This window comes from Falco cherrug, chromosome 5 (genome assembly GCF_023634085.1).
Source record: "Falco cherrug isolate bFalChe1 chromosome 5, bFalChe1.pri, whole genome shotgun sequence".
Taxonomy (NCBI): Eukaryota; Metazoa; Chordata; class Aves; order Falconiformes; family Falconidae; genus Falco; species Falco cherrug.
This window is the reverse complement of record NC_073701.1, coordinates 24,819,749-24,841,199: the sequence shown is the minus strand read 5'-3', so window position 1 is coordinate 24,841,199 and position 21,451 is coordinate 24,819,749. Positions and strand designations below refer to the sequence as shown.

Genomic DNA, 21,451 nt, shown 5'->3' with positions numbered 1-21,451 from the left:
GAGAGCCCATACCAATGCAAGTAGTTGATGGAATAGCTCCAGTGATCTTCAATATGCCAGCAAAATGAGGAGAAGCACATCCCTACGTACAGCCAAGGTACCTTCATGCCAGAGATATCTGCATTGATGTGAGCAAGGACTGATTGTTCTAGAATTGGCATATTATTCAAGTTCCAACCAGACAGCGCATAATCCTGCCAAAAAAAGAAGAAAATTAATTCTGAACAAATAAGAAGAATGTAAGGACACCAACTCCAGAAAAGGAAATTACAAAGAAAGAGATCAGCCTATGCATTTCTATAGTAGATAGTGGGCAATATTCTGCAACAATGAAGCATCAAAACTAGGAAATAACTCCTTAAATACCTTAGCAATTAATCAGACTAAGATTTAAAGCCAGTCCTAGTATTTCAACATGCTTAGCTCATCTTCTTTGCACCAAGGCTAATAAACTCAGGCTTTGATTCCCACCCCCCAAGTTTATAGGTTTCATGGTTTTCTGGTGGAACAAAATGCCAGCAATGCTAGTAGCAGAAGAACGAAGGATAGAAGTCTTCAATGAAATAGGATAACTTAACATGCTAAACAACACAGTGAAATTTATGTTATTATTTCAGCTTTTTGAAGACCTGCTTTACTGCACTGCAGTTTATCTTATCTTCTTTATATATTACTTTAGAAAGTTTTCTCAAAAGTAATTCCTACACACTCATTTCTGAGAAGACAGCATCACTAGTCAAGTGATCCCACCTTACCTTCAAATACACACAATTTGTACCTAAAAAAATGAGAATCCAAATAGACTGCCTTAAAAGCTCACAACTGTGCTTCAACATTAGTCTGCTTTCCACCTTAAAAAAAGCTTTTAGCACAGATTCACAGTCATCTTAGGCATATCCCATAGTTGCCGAAAGGACTGGTCACACACTCAGCCACATATTCCTGCTGTTTCCTTTGCTCTGACACTATAAAGACAATGCAGTGGCTCAGATGACTCAAGTGATCTGGCTAGAAAATACTTTTTTTAATTACTGCTTTCATGCAAGTAGATCCACAAGCAGTTCTGACTCATTAAGCAGCTACACGATCACTGTATAGCCAACAAAGGTACAGGGAGGAAGATGCAGGTATGGACGGAAGACAATAATGAGCAGGATTACCTCTTCCAGTAAGCAGTATAAGTTGATCTGAGGCTGTGCAATCACAAAACAACAACTTTGCTCTCATTTTGTCTGAATTTAAAATATATAAGCAGCCATAAAATTGATATGCTACAGTAAGGTCTGAGGAGAAAATAGGTAATATATTTACCAGATGTTCTGTATAGAATTTTTCATAATAGGATGCTATGTCTACATCTTTTCATTCTTACAGTATACAGAGACAGAAGCTAAATCCAATTAGTTAGGTTTACCTACTATGAACCTCCTAAGGAGGCAAGAATCCTGTTTCTGTAATCAAGTATGTAATGAAAAGGTTCAGAACAAGAAAAAAATAAATCTTATCCACTCGTACATGAACATACTGTAACAACTTGCACATCTTTGCCTGCTAAGTAATACAAAACAGGTGTGACATAAATCATGAAAAGTAGCTTATCTATCAGCAACCAGATCTGTAAAAGAACCAAAAATATCAGGTTAATGCCCAACCAAAAAGGAATGTCGTTAAGTGCATGCAACAGCCTTAAGTAATTTCTTCATGAAAAAAATCCACTCTCATTTCTGACCTAAATTCTTCCTGTGAAATCTTACGAAGAGCAAAGAATGGGGTCAGTTTGCATATCCTGTTCCTCACCTCCTCCTCCGGCATCAGCTTTCGTCGGCCATCCTTCACTGGGAATCCACTTCCAAAGTCCTTGGATGAGATATCAGCCCCATATTCCACAATGACATCTTCTTCTATGCTGCTCACCAATCGCCAGAATTCTTTTTCCACAAGTTCAGTGGGAACCATCTGAAAGTGGAAAAGATGTCAGTGTATGTGCAGGTAAGACCCAACATAAAAGTTATCATTCAAGCAGTAAATCACTACTAATCGCCCAGGAATTTTCAGACACCAAGGCCACTCCCTCTCCCCCTTCCATCTCTTCAAAGTCATACAGTTGAGTCTGTATCCTTAGTGGTAGCTGCAATACAACAGAAATAGGATGCCACGTCGTAAGGGATATAATGAATAAAACAAGATGGGGTTACCAGAAGTACAGCTAAAAAGAAGGGGCTAAGGAGACAGCCAGCAGAAGCCAAGCAGCAAACAGAACGAACAGAACCAAACTACTTCAGAGGATAATTATCAGAACTTCTGAGTAACAGTAAGGAAATTCAGATAAAGCACTGTGTTCAAGAGTGTAGTCTTCATATAGCTTACTACAACTATGACCTATACTCATTTATGAAGTTTATTTGTAAAATAAGCTTTGTTCCTTGGTTTCCTCCATGTCCCAAAGGTGTGTCAGAAACTGGAGTCCTTAAAAGGTAGAAGTTGTAGCACGAATGCCCATAAATTACCAAAGAACCCTGAGAGGAGAAGGAGCTTGGTGTTAACATGCAATCTACAGGACAGTGGAATCATGGAAGTGTGCCAAAGCAGAAATGCTAGTTTTAAAAACAGTGCTAAGATGCAGAACAAAAAAAAGTGATTATCAGACAGACTCAGTGCATTGACTTGTCTACAAGAAAACACAATGTATCAAGGGAGGAAGACAATGATTTATCCTCTGAACAAAATAAACCAAAACAAAAGCCACAGGAAGGACAGGAGGAAGACCCCTTTGCCAAACAAGAACAAGATACTTGGTTCAATTAATCAAAAAGGGCAAGAACTTAAGAATACAGCTAATCAGGCATACCCTAACAAGAAATAAAGCTATCTTTTCATTACAGGAAAAGGGTGAAATGAAGTTGAAATGAGACCAGATGCCAGAAAGCTAAATCATTTGTTTACATGTTTGAAGCTTATGGTGCCTTTTTAAACAAAGCTAAGATGCCTCAGCAAAAATCCAGGATCAGCTGAAACCTCTTCTCTTTTTCCCCTACAAGGAATCACAACAAAAGTTGAAACTCACATGGACCGGCATGTTGAAATAATCAGACTTGAAGTTATCAGCCATTTCACCAAAGCTCTGGAGAGTATATTCCCTGACAGCTTGTTCAAATCCAAAGGCCTCACGGGGTTTGTTGCATTCCTAGGAGACAGAACATAAAAATACTGTTCCCTGCAGCACATTATGACACAGTTACATTTTGAGCAAAAAACCCCTAGTGTCCATCTGAGTCCTTACCAAACACAATAAGCTATCAGTTTTGAATGCTTTTCTCAGCTGAGGAAGTCCTGCCACAACAGAAACAGAACAGAATTAATTGTACAGAAGCTAATCTAACACGGTAAACCCCAACGCTACACACTTCTGCTTTCCTGTCCAAAACTAAGTTTCGTCATCTACTGCTGCCAGCCACAGAGTAAGACAGCACACAAGATGCTTAGACAACCATAAAACATTTCTTAGATGCACTGATTCAAGCACCTGCAGAATAACTGCACAGGAACAAACCCTGCAAGTGCTTCGGTCTTATCAAGTCAGCAAATCATCTACGGATTTAGCACTGTGAAAGCATGCAGGAGGAAAGAGGAAGAATGAAATTAAAACAGTGCAACACAGCTAACAACAAACATGATCCACTTGACAGAAAACCTCCGAGTCTTCCACTGTTCTGTTCCCATTCATCCCAAGAGCACAACAAATACTTGTTCACATTTCAGCTACTCTCCCCACCCATTTCTACAGTGTCCTTTTCAGCTCCTTTGCATCTGACACAATGTGTATATATACAGGACATTTGAACACAAACATGAGACGTAGCTATCTGATAGTCAGCTGTTCAGTCATAAAGAAACAGGACTGGAAAGAAATTCAAGAGATCAGTAGTTTCTTTTTCTGCAAGAGGAACTATACTTAGACTATGCCCAACATTTATCAAAGTAGTTCTTAAATGGAGCCTGCAACAGAATCTACATCTGTTAACACTGTCAAACAATGTTGACCTGAATACATACAAAGAACTCTTACCCTATTCTTCCTAGCTTCTGTTTCAACACCCTGCTAACATTGTATTAAGCATTTGTGCACAATTACCATTTAAAGACTGACACAAAAAGCACTATTTCAAACATCCTGCTGCTGTTATTTATTTACTCTCCACTACATAATATAGCTATTTTTTTCCCTTCTTCCTCTTTCAATGCTTTTCCACAATTTTTCAAGTACTTCCTGTATAATTTGCTAGTAACAACTTACTTGGCACCTTAACTTTCCTGATTTTTTTCCCTACATGCATATTTTTCCCTTGGGAACAATCTATCCCTGTTTTTAGTAGTAGTAGTAGTGAGATTTCTTGTGAGTTTCCACACTTTTAAACCACTGCAATCACTATATTTACTACTATATTCTTTAAATTAACTCAACATTGGATTGCTGTAATTCGCTAATATTCCTTTATTGCTCTCTCAAGGGAACAACAAACAAGCAGCTTAATCCATTCTGTTAAGCCCAAAGGGTTAGTTGCATCTTTTCCCTTGCCTGTTAACTACGAATTTCCACCTCTCTCACAACAGCCTTTGCCTGAGTTCATCTGACAACCTAATCTCTCTTGGTGAAGGGTTAGAGAGCAGCGAGCTCATCCACCTCACTATGCGGCTGCACAACTATTCATACATCACTATAAAAAAAAATAGCAGAAGCCTACAGCCGGGAAGGGTGTGGAGGATGTGGGGGGAAATGGGCATAATATACACGTGTGCAACTGCCACTTCTGAAAAAAAATCTAAAAAGTTAAAGCCAGTTATGAAATCACAGATTTAGAAACAGTAAACTTTCCTCCTCTGAATCCTACATCTACCGATTTCCTGAGCTTGCAAAATTTGTTTTCTTAAGACAAATACCAAGCCCATCAAATTATGTTTGCTGCCTTTAGGCTGTTGATCAGTTATGTCTTGGAACTTGGTAGCAATCCTTTCTTGAACAATGAAATTCAACTGGTTTACACTTTCAAAGCTTCAAGAACTCCTTTTTTAGTTTAAACCAAATTTAAAATAGCTACAAATTTTTAATTAGTTCTTTCACTTTCTGCTACAAGCTGTTCTGAACAATGCCATAATTACTTCCCAATAATCAAAGCTCTGTGTTACGCCCAAATGACATCCTTTGATTACTTCATAGTTAACAATGTCTCATCATTATGCTGAAGCACCTATCACAACCCAGTTCTCACCCTAATTTCCGACTACCAGCTCTTAGCAAAGGCCATAGTTTTAGCTGTCACATGGCTGTATAATAAACAGAGGTTATGCCCAAGCTCTAGAAGGAACTTTTCTCTCTCCTTATGGCTCATCAACCAAGAACAGTTGGAGATTCACCCCTTATTTAGACAATATTCCAAACAAAACTACAGCTTCTACCCAGATGGAACAGCTATATGCTAAACTATTCTTCTTCTGACCTTTCCAGGAACATAAGCATACATATAAAGCTTGAGCCGTTCTTTAACTGTACCTCGGCAACACACTTTGGACACCTCCAGTCACCCTTGGGTACATCAGGTAGAGGAGGAATCAAGCAAAAAGTGTGATAGCTGTCATCACATCCATCACACAGTAGCAGTTTGTCCTCATTATTTCCTCTGCCACAGAATAAGCAAACATACAGATCAACCTGTGGAGAAAAAAATAGGAAAAAAGTTACAAAAGTTTCCTCATCCAGAACCTGCCTTCCTTAAACTAAGGAAACAAAGGATGTAATCCTGAAGTCAGACATCAACGCAGTCTTGCCTGGTTCTTGAGTAGCACTGATAATGAAGGATGTGCTTTTCAGCTGATTAGGTTCACATAGCTGTGTTAAATACTTGCTGTCAACCCCATCTCAGCCACACTAGTCTAGTTTAAGTATGCTGCTTCCTAGCTATGCAGTAATATACTAAAGATTGCTTCAGGTCTCTTAATTTTAAAAAATAATGCAGTTCAATTAAGCAACATATCATTTTCCTTTTTTAAAAAAAAATCCACAAACTCACCCTCATGAAATATCATGTCTAAAACACCAAACTAGTTGGGTTTTGTTGCAAGTATATATACAGGAGGGAGGATACCTTAGCAGACATTTTCAGGTTCTCTTCTCAAAACTAAAAATGCATTAAAATGGTGATCGTAAGAGAAGGCTATTCTGTGACACTTGCTAGTTATCACTGATAATACCTCCTCTCCAAATTCATATTAACATATGCAATCTTGACGCTAGCCTAAGTGATGATCTGTCAGATACAAAGACTGCACTGAAATATATTCATAACAAGCAGATCCGCAATTATGCAATAACCACAAATAAGCCTCCTCGTCACGTAATAAAACATGTAAGTAAGATGTAAGTAAGACTATGATGATACTATCTGTATGTATCAACTGTATGTATCAAGAGGGGAGGAGATAAAAAGTTGTACTTTATTTCACAGTTAGCATTTCACAAAAAGATAAATGATAAATATAAACAAAACTGTACCGCAGTATTTTTCAGACAAGTTATGTAAGGCTAATGTATCACCTGTGCACTTCAAAGACTTCTTTCCTTGACGACCTCTCATCCAAGTATTAAGAAAGTGTGCAACCAAATAGTACTAAGTCACAGAATTACACAAGATGACAGCAATACAATTTGAAAACAGCAATTCTATTGCTACAGTATTTTCATCTTCTCTTACAAATATGAGTAAATGGAAAGAGTAAACAAATATAGCTTTCTATTAAGAAACAGAGACTAGACAAAATATTTTAACATTAAAGTACTTAAACAGAATGGTCACAACACATAACCTAGGAACACCATATACTCAGATGTAGTAGCACAATTAATCAGTCAAGTCACAAATTCTAACTTAGTTGCAACAGCATAATGATCTGTTTTTTAAATATCCAACTTCTCTCACGTTTTTTCCCCCAGGAGGCACTTCCACATAGAAAAATATGATTACTAGAGACTTTGGGTTGCCTTGGCCTTCTATGGTTGAAATTTAAAATAAGCTCTTGTAAGCGTTCTCAAGCTAATAAAAAAAGAACAGCTGAATTATTACTGAAGAGACTAGTTCTTAAGACATTAAAAGCAAGCATATCCATTCATGGTTGCTAAATTATGACACTAACAGTAAAAAAAGTCATGTGCTATGGAAGACGTTAAGAACTACTATACACTGCTTTTCCATGGTCACACATCAGAGTGGTAAAGATTCCGTTTTTCCCCTTAGGGGTTTCTCTTGCATAGACTTCTGTAACTACTTTCAACTCAAAAGACACAAAGGCTGGAATTGCTTTAAACAAACTGAAGTACTGGAGCACCTCAAAATACGGTTTAAGGAAGCAGTATTGTAACTGTTCTACGAAGGAGAGCTCAAATAGTAAGTGAGCTATTGAAGGCATGCAAGAAGTGTGAAGCCTGCGGCAAAGCAAGCCCACAAACCCATGATCAGCAAGTATCTTCATGTTGCAACACCCTCCCTGTCCAAAAGGTTAAAAAGGAAACCTAGAGCATAGATTATTTTTCAAAATACTGTTTAGTCTTCCCATAACAGTACCATCTGCTGCAGTTTCCATCCTTTCATCTATTTGGGGTGGGGTGGGAGTGGGGGATGTTTTAAAAAAAAAAAAATCTTCGTAAATTCATGAATTTCTTATCAGAAATCACAGCAAAGGAATCAAACTTACAAAGTTGACAGAAAGAGTTCCTTTGCGTTGCCTCATCTGCATTCCAAATGCTTCTGATCTGGTTCCCTTGCGTCTTCGTGTCACCTCATCTTGAAGTAAAATAAAGTTGAATTGTATTAATATCACGCAAAGGTGGACTTTACTTGCAAAAATGTAGCTATCCAGCCTGGTACCCTGCCTTTCATATCAGCAACTACCTGACAGTCTAGAGAAAGCAAAAATGCCTTGTTATACCTGGCCAGTCTAAAATCAACAGGGATTAGGAAAACTTATTTTGCTAATCCTCACAGGTGATCCCAACTGCCTCACAAAACAGAGTGAATTAGACCCGTAATTTGTGCACTTAGCTTGCAGGATCAGTTCGAGTCTTGTCAAATTCTGTTTTCCCTTCCAGTCACTCAGCTCATGCAACAGCTGCTTAATTGTTATTGTTACAATATAATACATAAAGAGCTGAAACTCTGCCAAGTTACATGAAGCACCCTGTAAATCTTTCTCATGAATGAAACCCTAGAACACTTAGCTTTCTTTTTCCAGTTATAATGATTTGCTTACTTCTTAATGTTGTCTCTAGAGACAGTCAGAAAGATTTAAGTCTCATTACTTCACAAAGCAATGAGCTCAAGATTTAATTACCCTCTTTATCCTTTGCTCCCAATGCCAGTCCCATCATCTTGGGTCCAGCTCCAAATATCTGCAGCTTCTTTAGTTCAGTATTTCTACTCATTTCTCCTGTCTCCGCCTAAAAATAAAAATAAGACCACATCAGCACAAACCATCAATATTTCCCCTCCAGGTCTGTTCATAATTTGTTTATATTCCACTCCCCTCCAACATCTGTTCAACAAAAGAAAGGAAACAGAGGCACAAAGACATAATTTTCTGTTGCTAAAACCTACGAAAAAATGCAAATGGAATAAAAGACAGCATTTTTGACCCAACTTCCCAAATTATTTCCCATTTAGTATTACAGCTAAAACTACAGAAAGTCACCTACACAGCAATTAAGAGAACTAGGTTTGACATTAAGCAAAAAATAAGTAAGAATGCCACAGCAGTGTTTTCTAAAAATCACCATGATTCAGTAAAGTGCTTGGATGTTAACATATACACTGTTTCAACAGGATTTTTTTATCGGCTTCCTTGAGTAGACACATACACATGACACTAATGAGTTCCAACCTACTTCCTTAAGCTTGGCTGCTCCTGGGTTTATTTGTGATGAGATGTTATAAATACAACTCTGAGATGACAGCTACTCCTGCTGCCCTTGCAACCTCAAAATCAGAGATGAAAAGACCCATTAGGTGACAGCTCCATGCCCCTGCCAGTGCTGTTTCCTGAAGTGATCTGTTCAACTGAACTTCTTCCTGTTTTCCATTACCGACCTACCTCATTTTCCCATATGGCTGCCACTAACCTAACAATAAAAAGAACCTGCATCTTCTATTTTTATCTACAACACAAACACATCACTATTTTTCTTTATGTTGCCTCTGAACTCTCCACCATTCGCAATCCTCCTCCTGAAATTCACTGACCTTAAAAGACCTCAGCAAATCTAGCAATATTGAAGGCAGATATCTAATTCTAAAGAGGTTATTCTTCAAGTAACTTCCTGATGATACTTCATCTTTTATTGTCCACAGTTATGGCCTGATATATCGTGCATGAAACAAGCTTCCTTGGGGTGACACACTTTCACAGTTTTTAATCAATAAACAAAAAAAAAACTTCCAAAAAAGCATTTAAGTTCAAATGCATTTGCAATAAAGCAAAAAACTAAAATTATTTCCACATATTCAGACTAAATCAGTTGGCTTTTTTAATGTGATCTGGAAACAAGAAAAGAATGCTGATTCCTAGGCGTGATTACTCTAAGGAATTTTTAGTGATATTTAAGAGTCCCTGTTCCCACTGAACCGTGTATGCAGTGCGCTGGCATCTTTGCAAACTGTCTATTGCTGATATCCTAATTCTGAACATTAAATAATTCTATTTTGCTATTAAATTAATTTCACTTCAGATCTATGTTACCAACTTTGTAAGCCCAGTCAAATTACACACTAACTGCAAATTTTTCTCATAAATTCCTCACTTTTTGGCTAACAAGTCATAAGGAAACACTGATGTTTTTCTGTACAAGAATGCCTACCACCTGGAGACTACATAGTCCCTCAGATCCCATTTGAAATTCATTAACAGCTCATCCATTCTCTCAACTAATAGAACCTGACAGAATCAACCCACATTACACTTCTCAGCACAGTACAATTTTTCATCATTTCAGCAACATTTATGAACAATCTCCATAATTTCTCTTTCCCACTATTGTCCTAAGACAATTTTCTCAGTGATAGCTGAAAAATAATTTTACCATCATATTTACTAAAAGTAAATCATTAATATGCAGCAACCTCTCTCCAGTTTTACAGCATTGTTTGAAAATATATTACCTAAATGTATTTTTCTAACTCCGTTGCCCGTATTTACTTGGATTCCACTAAACCTAAGTGGACTCAATCTGTTCATGCTCAGGTGGAAAAAACTATACAGTTTTCAAGAAGAACAGATTGCATATTGAAATGGAAATAGTTTTTAAAGATCAGATTCCTATAGAACCTTATGAACACTGCCAGGATATTGTTAAAGGTGTAAATACCAAAACCATTCAGAAGCCTCATTGAATCACCTTTCTGTGGTGTCCTTTAAGACTGTATAAACCCACCAAACTTAAAACTGTGAGCATATGGAAGCAGAAACCTTGCATTCCTTGCCATTTTCTCATTGCTAACCAACACACTTTTGCGTTATATTGTCTCCATATAAGTGAAATGAACTTGATTAAACCACTATCTATTCTCGGCTCCTCTTCATCCTGAAGGGTGCAGGCATGTTTTTGTTTCTTTTACTTTCTACACTGAAAGTCCAGACCTAAGGCTTTTCTCATATATGGGCAAATCCTAACATGAACCAGCTACCCTGGCTTCACACACTACCTTTTTCTGTTGTCCTACCCTCACCAACTTTGGAACATTTGCATCCCCACTCCTGCACCCCCAATGCTCAAGACCAGAATAGTTACAACAAAGAATCAAAATATTTACATGTTTTGGGCATTTGTCAGCATCTCCCAGTGTTCTTTTGTTTCACACAATTATTCCCATGGAAGGAAATCTTTCAAAGTAAAAAAATGGAAGCTTATTTTATTAATTGTTATTCTGTAATCAACAAAATTTGTAAAAAAAACTTGAAAACTGATATACTTAGAATTTGTTTTAGTTTTTCAGAAAATTCCCTGGTTAATATCCTTTGAAAAGACAGCACTTCATCTTTTTCATTATCTTTTTGTTACAGTACTGCATTTCTCTACCAGAAATCATGATGATGTAACCTCACTAGACAAATCCCTTGCCAGTTAAAATATACCCTAACATATCATCTATGAAGATATACTGCTTTTTTCTAAGGAAAAAGTATTCTTCTAAATTTAGTATTTCCTTAAGGATATTCTCTTTTCCTAATCTGAATTCATCCTACTTTTTGTTGCCATTTTCTTTACAAGCCTTTAGGAATTCAGTTGCCCTTCTCCAGTATTTATTTGTGATAGCTTTCTTCAGAGAAAAGAGGAAGTGAGCAAAACATTAAAGTTTTTTTTTCTTAGCAGGATCTCTCATCACCAAATTAACCTCTTCCTATTCAGAGACAATTTATTCAAATGACATTTGATTATAGCGGCCAAAAATTCCCAATCCATCTTTCATAAAGAAGAATTCTCATTCCCTGTTCTCTTCCATTCCTCACTTTCTCTAAAACTTCAAAGACTTGCTTTTCAAAAGTCTGCCACACCCTTCTACTGCTAAGGATCTTCGTTTATTTCAGTAATTTCTGTTTACTCTCTTTATGCTTTTTTATTTATCACCCATTCTTAGGTAACTGATCTGCAAAAAGATGATGCAGAGCATTTTTGGAAAGTACTTTTAGCACTTGGGAAAAAGTCTACTGAGTTGCAGAGGTCAGCGTAGCTATCTGTGCTCACTAACCCAGGCACTGGACTACAGGGCACACTACACACAAATCGTTCAGATGTTTCAACTAGAGCAGAATGACATTTATTTAACAGGTTTTTACATTACTTGCGTATTACCTGTTCTCTGAAGACAATCTCTGGTACAATTCCAAGTATACACTTCAAACAATGACCAGAGTCCTGTCTACAATAAGGAGCTGCACTGAAATCTGAAACAATTTCTCAGCATTCCCCAGATGTTTACGCTTCTACTGAAGACAAATCTGTTTCTAAATGCAGTTCCAGAGATTACTTGAGTTACACATAGCTTCAAACACAATCAAAAAATACTTCTCCTGGCTTTGCAAGTAGGTCGGTTTTCCTGTATTAAAGCACCTGTTTCAGCCATTTTAGTAACTGTAACGTTTAAAAGACAGCACAGCTATAGGCCTAATAAAAGGCATTTAAATATGTATTTACTTTTTGCATAGTATCCAAGTAAAATTGTCTCTCTCATTTTGGAAATGCAGCCCCCTTAAATGAAATTAAGCAGCTACAGCAGGCCAGGATCACCACAGAATCATTTTTCCCGCAAGGAGAAATGAGAAGTACCACTATTCTACTGAAATCAGCAGGAAAAAAGATCCCACAGGATCTTAGTAACGTGGTGACACTTCTACACCATGTACGAGAAAAAGGTCATACTGGCATCTTCCAAGATTCATTCAAACGCAAAGCACAGTTACGTAAGTCAGCTCACTAACAATACACAATGTGAGAGATCTGTTAAGATCACATCCTGGGACTGTTTGTGTGATGCATTGTTATATGGCTACAACAAATAATGTCAAGTCAGCTTCAGTATGTTGAGAAAACAGACTAAAAAAAGACAATTCAGTCTAAATCGATCATGACATCAGAGAATAACATGAAAATTTATAAAGGATACTCAAGTATCTCAGTGACAAGAGAAAGATGGATTTGAAAAAGAGCAGTTTAAAAGCATCTGAAAAAAAAAAAACTTTGTGGTGTTTAAGTCTAGAATGGCAGGAAGCAAGTAGTAAGTTTGTTCCATATTGTGTTATCCATGTTGCGCTGATGGGCCAGCAAGGAGTCACTAGACCTCAACAAGACCACCTTTAGGATGTTGCCTGCAACAGGTATCTTTGACAAAGGGCACAGGCCTGCTTTAAACAGTGCAAGAGAAGCAATGGAGCCATTAGGACAAGCCTCCAACATTGTTTCTAATAATAGAGATTTAAAATGGTGATGATTCAGTTTGAATTGAGATTTGGGGGGAGGGGTGGGGGTGGTGTTCTCCCAGGATTTAGTATTGCCTAGTAGAATACCAGAAGTTCCTAGAACACCACTAATCCAGCAGAAAGAAACTGCTTTTCAGCAGACAAACTGTAGAAATCCTATACAGCTCCAGCAATCACTGATCATCCCCCTACATATCTATTTCATTTCTTCACAAAAACAGTCTGTCCAGCTTGAGGTAATCAGTCCCAAGTGCAATTGCCACAATTAACAAAGACTTATCTATATACTACTACATTTGTATTCATGTAACTAAAAGGCATATTTGAAAAAGTTTTAGAAAACTTTTTTAATTTTGCACAAGCAGAAGGTTCAACCACCATTTCACAGATGTCTTCTTATCTGTTTAGTTTTCACAGATAAATTCACTACCAACGTACCCAGACCCACTTGCCAACAAACAAAAAACAGCTTTAAAAGTTTTCAGATAAATAGTGCATTCACCATAAGCAAACCAGGCCTCAGAGAGAAACCCTTCTCTGGGTTTTATTTAAATGAAGACAGCTCCCTGGTAGTGCTTTTCAGCAGACTTCCACAACCAGACAAAGGCTGTTGCACAGCCAATGCTGCTGTGCTGGTGGAAGGAGTAAGTGTCCTCTGTCCGTAAGAGCCAATTAACAGGGGTACCTGGGATTTGACGCGCCTGGTTCTCTTCAGCACGACATTCATCCTTGAAGCCTGCTTTGGGGAAGCCTGGGCATCTGAGCTGATGTCCTCAGCCTCCACTTTTTCCTTAAGGTCCAAGTTTGCCTTTTGGATGCCCTAGAGGATCAGAGCACAAGACACTGGGTTGACTGATCAGGCAGTGCCAATCATCCCATGCTCTGTGAATCATTCTATTTGCTAAGAAACAGGACAAGTGAAATCCCACAGCATTACACATGCCATTTGACAAGAGGCCAATTAATCCATGCATCCTTCAAATAAGGAAACTGAATCTCAACTGCCAGTTTATCCGGAAAGACACCTTTCCAATCAACTCTATCATCTTTTGCCTTTTTTTCCTTCCCAGTAGGGTTGGCCTCAGTCCTATAAAGAAATGGCTACCAGAAAATGACAACACAAGGTCACATTACAACTTCTAGCACTACTGTGTCACAAGTAAATACTGAGGGTGGTTCTAGCTTTGTTTACGTAGTTAAAGCTTCTAAAAGTGTAGACACTATGTTCTAGTTTTGTAAGCAATAACTAGCACTCTATATGCAGTCTGGGTCCCCTATTCACACTGTGAAAGAGAAGCGTCTCACCATAAGGCTGACCCCAGATTGGAAGAGTTCATAGGGGTATAAGATTCGTTCATAATGAGACTTGAGTAACGACCCTGTGCCTTTTCCTGGCAGGTAGCCAAGCCGACTTGCCACTTTAGACCACTTCTTCTCTTTAGTGACAACTTCAAAGCCTCCTTTGCTGGCAACAATCTGAAACACATAAATAAAAAAGTTAAGGCTTTTGAGCTACTCTCACCACCTCACATAAACCAGGAATCCTTTAAACCAATTAAATGTTAAAAGGTTCTATTAAAAAGTGACAGAACTCTGAATTAAGTTTTTCTTTCCTGAAGGACTAGTACTTTAATAACTAAGCACTTACTTGTCCTCATTACTTAATATATTTAACATGACAATTTTCCTAGTAAATGTAAATTGCATACTGTCCTAGGCAGGAGGAGTCCAACAGTTAAAATTTATGATGTGTTGGAAAGACTACAAACCCCACCATCAGAATGAACTGAAAAGTTAACTCTCACCAGACTTGTACTCTGATGCAAAACACAAGTCTGGCCAGAAGTGAAACCCATTCTAACAGACCCCAGGCAGAAGGAAACTCACAACTTCAGAGTTACAAAAACTCTCACAAAGCCCTGAATGGAAGAGACTATTGTGAAAAGAGGAGAAACTGAATTTACCTTTCAATTAACCCGGTCCAGTTTTTACACCTGACTTCAATTGGTTTGAGTCTAGTAACTGGCATACAGAGCTATCATTGCTTACACGTAACTAATACATACATAGAGTGAAACAAAACAGACCATTTGCCTCTAAACAATGATCATAACAGCCTGAGTTGCTTCCTCAGAAACACCGGCCACATTTCCACTGCCTCCATTCCCATTACAGTTTCACTGCCAAGTAGATTAAAACCCAAATAGATTGTAATTTCAATTATGTTATTGTAAAACTAACAACATTTCTGCAACCGTGTAGTTTTGCATTACATTTTTTACACAAGGACCAAATTTCATGCTTAATGTTTCACAGACTGTTAGAAACCTCAACGCAAAAACGTTTTGTTACTGCAGTGAAATTTATGGCTTACTTTTGAAGCTAAGGTAATTTCAAAGTTTAACTGTGACAGTGACAAAAAAACTAGTTAATTCTGGTTCCTCCTACAATCAGAGATACCTACACTTAAATAAAATATTATTGATCACTATTTTTCCTCATATTTACAGTAAAGTACTAGAAGAGCCATTTGAAATGAAACTATTCCTAAATCTCAACTTATCTTCAAAATGTCCACAAAAAAATAATTTCTGAAGTTATCTATACATGAACATTGGCTAGAGAAGTCACTAAGTAACTAAATAACCTTAGATCTACATTATCTGTGATCAACTAATATGTTCCAGTTCATAACAGTGACCCAGGTATTTCCCAGTACCACTATTCCCTATATTCCAGCAAACCACCACAGACATAAAAGAAAAATATCTTTTAGTATTTTATCCCTTTTCTCTGCATTTTTAATTTCAGACTGTCCAAAACACAAAGACTTCTTTAAAAATAAAATTTACTCAGATCTTTACATTTTTACTTACCTAAGACAAAGACGGGGAATGGAAACTGATGCTCTAACCTAGAAGCACTAAAACTACCATATCAATTCCTTACGTTGCAGGAAGAGTTCTACCTATTCATATTAACAATCCATCCTTAGCAGGTAAGCTTATAATAGTACACTTCCCAGTGCAAAAGCAAATTCCAACAGATTTTATTTGTGTGCAAACTTTGAAAAACAACACAAGGAACTGTAGTAGTATAAAGTTCTAGCCAGCCTTAAACCTAGCCTGTTTTGGAAATAAAAGTAATTATTCAGAAGCTGACATTATAAACTCTCAATGGTGCATGTTTATGTAATGTGGAGAACCTCTGTTGGGAGAGAAGAGAGTGCAATTACAACAATTTATTACAGAATTGCTAGGTCAGGAGCTGAACTGCATGCAAGTATACCACTACCTTCTCAGAAACCACCTCAAACTCCTGCAGCTCTACCATATGTAAAACAGAACTAAAAAGCAAGCGGTCAGCTGACAGGAGGATGTTCAAGCTGTATAAAAGGTAACAAATGCATGCTGTATAGAATAGAACCAAAGACAACCGATTTAGCTGTCTGCCATGTCTGCCACAACCATTAATTTAGAAATTTTCTTTCACTGTTTTTTTTCCCCACTGTCATTTAATGAACATATTAATGAGATTAATTCTGTAAAACAAGTCCTCCCTGTTGCTTGGCTTCTTGAGCTTGAGCAAAAAATGAGGTCCCTGTCTGACTAAGGCCCAAAATGGCTTACCTTGCTCAGAGCATAAAGATCCAGTATTTTCCTCTCTACCACAGGGATTTTTAAATTGGATCCTTGGAGTTCCCAAAATTTTGCTAACTGATCCAAGAAGTCCAGCTTCACTCTCGTCATTGCCTGCAATCAATAAAGGAAAACAAATACGTATGTCCCAGAGTAAATGTGACAATACCTTACAGTCCTGAGAAAAAACATGACAAGTTTTTATAGTGTTTACATTTTCAATGTGCCACTTGGCAAGTGAGGTATTTCTTAGTCATGTAAAAAAAACCTTAGAAATACAAATAGGAAAAAAAAAATCTTTACAAATAGGAAATTGTATATGCTTCTCTCTCCACATTTAAGGCCCTATAAACCAAACGCCTACCTAACAACTTCTTGGTTTGAAAACAAAATGCACAGTCATGAAAAATCAGCATTCCAGGGAGAAACACAAGAGCAATTATTAAAATATACATTGCAGGGGGGAGGGGGAGAGTTACAAACAGTTTTTATATATGCCTTAACCATGCAGAAGGGCCTCCTCTCTTGAGTATTTTTGGAGTACTCAAGTCACTTTCCATAAGGAGACCTATTTACAAGCCAAATGATACGTGACATTGTGGTATATGAACAGTGCAAGGCTTTGAGAAATGTTGTGGGGAGAAAAAAAAAAAAAAACCATGAGAAAAACAGGACAGAATGGAACTCATACTGCTTTCCAGAAAGCTCCCATACATTTTTGAATCATAAAATTAACCAATTATAATAAACTTATTTAAAAGTCATTCATTTTAAGGCTTAAAAGGCATTACTAAGACAGTATTAGGTACCCAGAGGCTTCAGAAGAGCAGCAAGTATTTTAAGAAAAAAAAATTCTTTGCCTGTGGAGCTCTGAAGGCTAGATACTGGCTGCTCTTACTACACAACATGGTACTTGGCATTCATTGTAGACATTTCCAGTTGAATGTGAAAAACTTGTGGTTATTTTGGGTAATAAAATAAAAACCAGACTTTTCTCAAAGTCATGGAGAGTTATTTCATATGAACTCTGTCACTGCCAAGTATAAACACTGATGAGGTCTATGGGTCTCTATGAAGTCTCCCCCATCCAGAACCTGCCAAGACACAAATCTCAAGCAAGGAGACCTACTGCTTTCAGTGCAAACACAAAATTCTATCAGCAGTGGAAAAGCTCACCTCCAGTTCATTCAGGCGCTGAATTCGTGGAGTGAAACGAAAACTTTGTACTTCACATGCAAATGGAGGCTGCCAGTCCTAAACAGAGACAGAAAGACATTTTATTGCTTCCAGAAACTTCTCAAAAAATGCACAAAACAGAAGACACTAACAATGCGCAAGTAAACAAACTCTCAACAGTAAATGAGCTTCTCTGTACAACTGGTAATACGCTTTTCCCACTTTATGACATTCTTGTGCTTTTAATACTCTTCCCACAATATTTTTGTTTGAAGGAGGCAATCCTCACAAATTACAAATATAAAAGAAAATATGGTTCAAAGCATTTCAGTATGCACTATCTCATACTGAGTTTAAATGAGATCACCCTGTAGCTTAATGATTATTTACTTTTTTAAAGTTCCATATATCTTGCACATTGCAAAATTCTCACCATCAACAGCAACAAACACGAAATACAGCACATTATTACACATCTAACTTTTTTCATGTTTGTCTACAGTCATTTCAATAAAGGTAAGACCACCAGTTAGGAGTCCAGTTCTTAACAGAACTGCAGCCTTCAATGGTCACTTTCTCAACCCAGTCAGCAGTCAGTTCAACCACAAGTGCTTCCTAGCCTCATCTCTCAAAACTGTTACCACATCAAAATAAGTATAATTCAGCTTTTTGATACTTGTTAAGAAACCTTAAGTTATAGCAGATTGTGTTATCTGGCAGAAAACACAACTAAGGACACCACATTCCAAGTGGACAAGCCACACAATGTTTACTATTTGCACTGCTGCAGCATAGAAAAGCTTCAAGCACAATCGTAAAATATTTACAGCTTCTAATAATGGAAAAGAATGACAAATCAGTACAGGTAGTATGAAGTGTCTGATTTAGTCATTATTGCAGGTTGCAAATCAACCTGACGTATGCATCCTGCAAAACCCTGCAATGCAAACAGCTAAGCAATCATGGAGAGATACAAATGCGCTCAACGGCCAGGAAAGTTCTAGTTATTCTCAATGAACAGGATCTGGATCAGTTTCTTGTGGCCTCTCAACCTAAGCCATTCTGCTTATTTTAGAAAGGGCAGCCCCTTGGAGGTCAAGTTTTCACCATGTCATTAAACTAACTAAACAGATTCCAGCAACCCAGACGGGTCAGGAGAGGAAGGATCATGAAATCTAATCAGCAACCCCTGTATCCAAGTTGTTCTCAGTTACACGCTTGCTTTTCAGGTTTTGTCCTCTCTCAGTATTTTCCAACTCTCATTTTACAGCTATATCTAAGGTTTATTTATACTTTAACTATTAAGCGATCTAACCACCTTTTGCCAAATTGCCTGATGTTCTCCTCTAAACGGTTTACCGGGTCACAGGGCAAGCCATCATAAAATAATGATCAAGTCACAGGAGAGATTAAGCTTCTACCTTCTAAACTGCTACGCATAAACATCACTGCCCTGCACAAACAGGTTGGCCGCACTTCTATGAACAGTTGAAAAATTATTTTTAGAAAAATTATTTTTATAAACAATGACCCATTAAAAAGAGATACTCTTCCTCCTCCCTGCCCCCGCTCCTGGAACAAACGCCTGATTTCACCTACAATGTTTTCACAGGTTTTTCTAAGTAGGCTGTTGGGGTTTTTTGAAAGTAAAAAGAGCGTGAAGTCCTGGGCACCGCTGTGCACTGCTGGCTTCTCACCTGCTCCAAAGTAACCTCCACACAGCCCAGCTCCAAGATCAAAGGCCATACAGGTTCCCTGGTGTCCCTGGCGCGGACACCGCGGCCTGGGAAAGGCGACACGCGAAACCCCAAGCGCGCCCCGGCCGTGGCACAAGGGGCTGCCCGGGCCCCCACCGCCACCGCGCTACCACCGAGCCCGGAGGGACCAAGGCACACGGCAAGTCCCCCCCGGCCCCCCTGCCCCCAACCCCCGCCCTACCCCCACCCCAGGCCGCAGCCCGGCGGTACCTTGGGGGGCCGAATCTTGCAGATACCGGTTTTTTCGGCCAGGCCGCGGATGCGGCCGATGAAGCCGAGCGGGTCGCTGAACTCCTCCCAGCTGGGCTCAAACACGGGGCACTCGGGCGGGGGCACGAACTCGGCCGCATAGCGCGACCCACCGCCCCCCGACATGGCCGCAGGGGGAGGGCGCCGCCGACGGGGGGAGCGCACCGAGGGCCGCGGCGGGGCAAGGCGGAGAGGTGCGGCCGGGGGGCCCTCAGGGACGGCCGGCGGGGCTGGGCCGGTGGCCGAGGCGCATCCTCCGACGCTGGCTGCCGGGCAGGACGGCTGCCGGATGAGGACGGCGGGGCGGCCGGGGCAGCCCCTACCGAGTATTGCTGTCCCGTCCTCCGGGGCTGCCTCCCCCCGCGCCGAGCCCCACTCTCTCGCGTTCCAGCTCGCAGGAAGTTACGCGTCCTTCTTTGAGCCCTCCCCCGGAAACAGGGGACGCGTTGCCTTCCGACCCAAAAAGTAGTCCCTCCGCCACTCTTCTAGCGGGGTGGATCCCAGAGCTGAGGAGCCGGCTGCCTCCTGGGCCCGCCGCTCTCGGAGACACTCCTCCGACCGAGCCGAGAGCGAAACTGCTCCGTCCGCCACCCCTCTGGGCACCCTACGGCGCGGCTGGGCGAGGAGGCGGCCGGGGACCGCGGAGGGCGGGGTCGCCTCCGCTTCCGCCGCGGAGGAATGTACGACGAAACTCGAGCCATTCACTTCCGATGCTGAAGGGCCGTTTCGCCCATTGTCTGAGCCGGACGTCAGGAGCAGGGCCGGGAGCACCGCCCCCACAGACCCCGCCCCCTCCCGCAGGCCCCGCCCCGCCGCGGCTGTTGGGCTCGGGGAGGGGGAGGGGCGGGCGGCCGGGCTGCCCGGGGAGCGCTGCCCCAGCCCTCGGGTCGTGTCTCCCGGCAGCTGCTGCCCTGCAGCGTACGCGGACTCTTCAGTTTTTCATACAAAATCTTCCACTTTTTCACTCCTGCAGAAAACGGGCCGCCAGCCGCCCCTGGGGCCCCCGCCGGCTGCCCCCCGCAAGGCCTGCCCTTGTGACCCCGCCAGGCGGCGGCCCGGGCCGCTTCGGCATTTAATCTCACTCGGTTACCAACACCCGTTTCTGTTGGCAGCTCTACGGTCTCTGACCCAGAGCGTCCCTCTGGCTGCCCCTCCATTACGATCTCAGAAGCCCCGTCAGTAGTTAATAACAAGGCGGTGTGCAGTACGCCGCAGCCAGCCCCAGCCTCTGCGTTACGTACAGATGTGCTACCGATCTCCCCAGACAGTGTTTTCTTCCCAGCGTCAAGTACTCACAAGCTGGGACTGAAAGCTGGGACTGACGCCATACCTCAGCACTCATACATTACAACACAGGCTTCCAGAACGATACTGCGTGGTTTTTTTAACCAGAACCCTGCCTTCAGCACTCCCCGTACTCCACATGTCACTTGATGCTTACTGTTCATTCCAGCCTTGGTCCTGGTGCCCTATTTCAGTCTCAGAAAAAGTTAATTTCATCCTCCTGTTAGCATGAGGGTTACAAGACCCACTTCAGACTAATAGATTTATCTGCATTGCTTCCCTGCCAGATTGAAGAGGTGTTGCCCACATTGTGCATAGGGGAAACAAATGGCT

The 21,451-nt window shown here is 40.2% G+C and overlaps 1 protein-coding gene across 2 annotated transcripts in view; it reads right to left on the bottom strand.

The window, feature by feature from the left end:
* The window catches only part of KDM5A (lysine demethylase 5A), a 49,781-nt gene extending 29,278 nt beyond the window's left edge, over positions 1–20,503 (bottom strand). Inside the window, exons 1-11 of one of the 2 annotated variants that reach the window (XM_055710713.1) lie at positions 19,796–20,503; positions 17,829–17,906; positions 16,644–16,766; positions 14,320–14,490; positions 13,700–13,834; positions 8,380–8,485; positions 7,744–7,832; positions 5,549–5,707; positions 3,065–3,184; positions 1,798–1,956; positions 13–194 (exon numbers count right to left, since the gene is read on the bottom strand). In XM_055710713.1, the coding sequence (XP_055566688.1) occupies positions 13–194; positions 1,798–1,956; positions 3,065–3,184; positions 5,549–5,707; positions 7,744–7,832; positions 8,380–8,485; positions 13,700–13,834; positions 14,320–14,490; positions 16,644–16,766; positions 17,829–17,906; positions 19,796–19,960 (1,487 nt within the window). In that variant the 5' untranslated portion in view covers positions 19,961–20,503. The remainder of the gene's footprint in view (positions 1–12; positions 195–1,797; positions 1,957–3,064; positions 3,185–5,548; positions 5,708–7,743; positions 7,833–8,379; positions 8,486–13,699; positions 13,835–14,319; positions 14,491–16,643; positions 16,767–17,828; positions 17,907–19,795) is intronic. The other variant, XM_055710712.1, reaches the window with a different exon arrangement.
* Between the last annotated feature and the right edge of the window lie 948 nt (positions 20,504–21,451).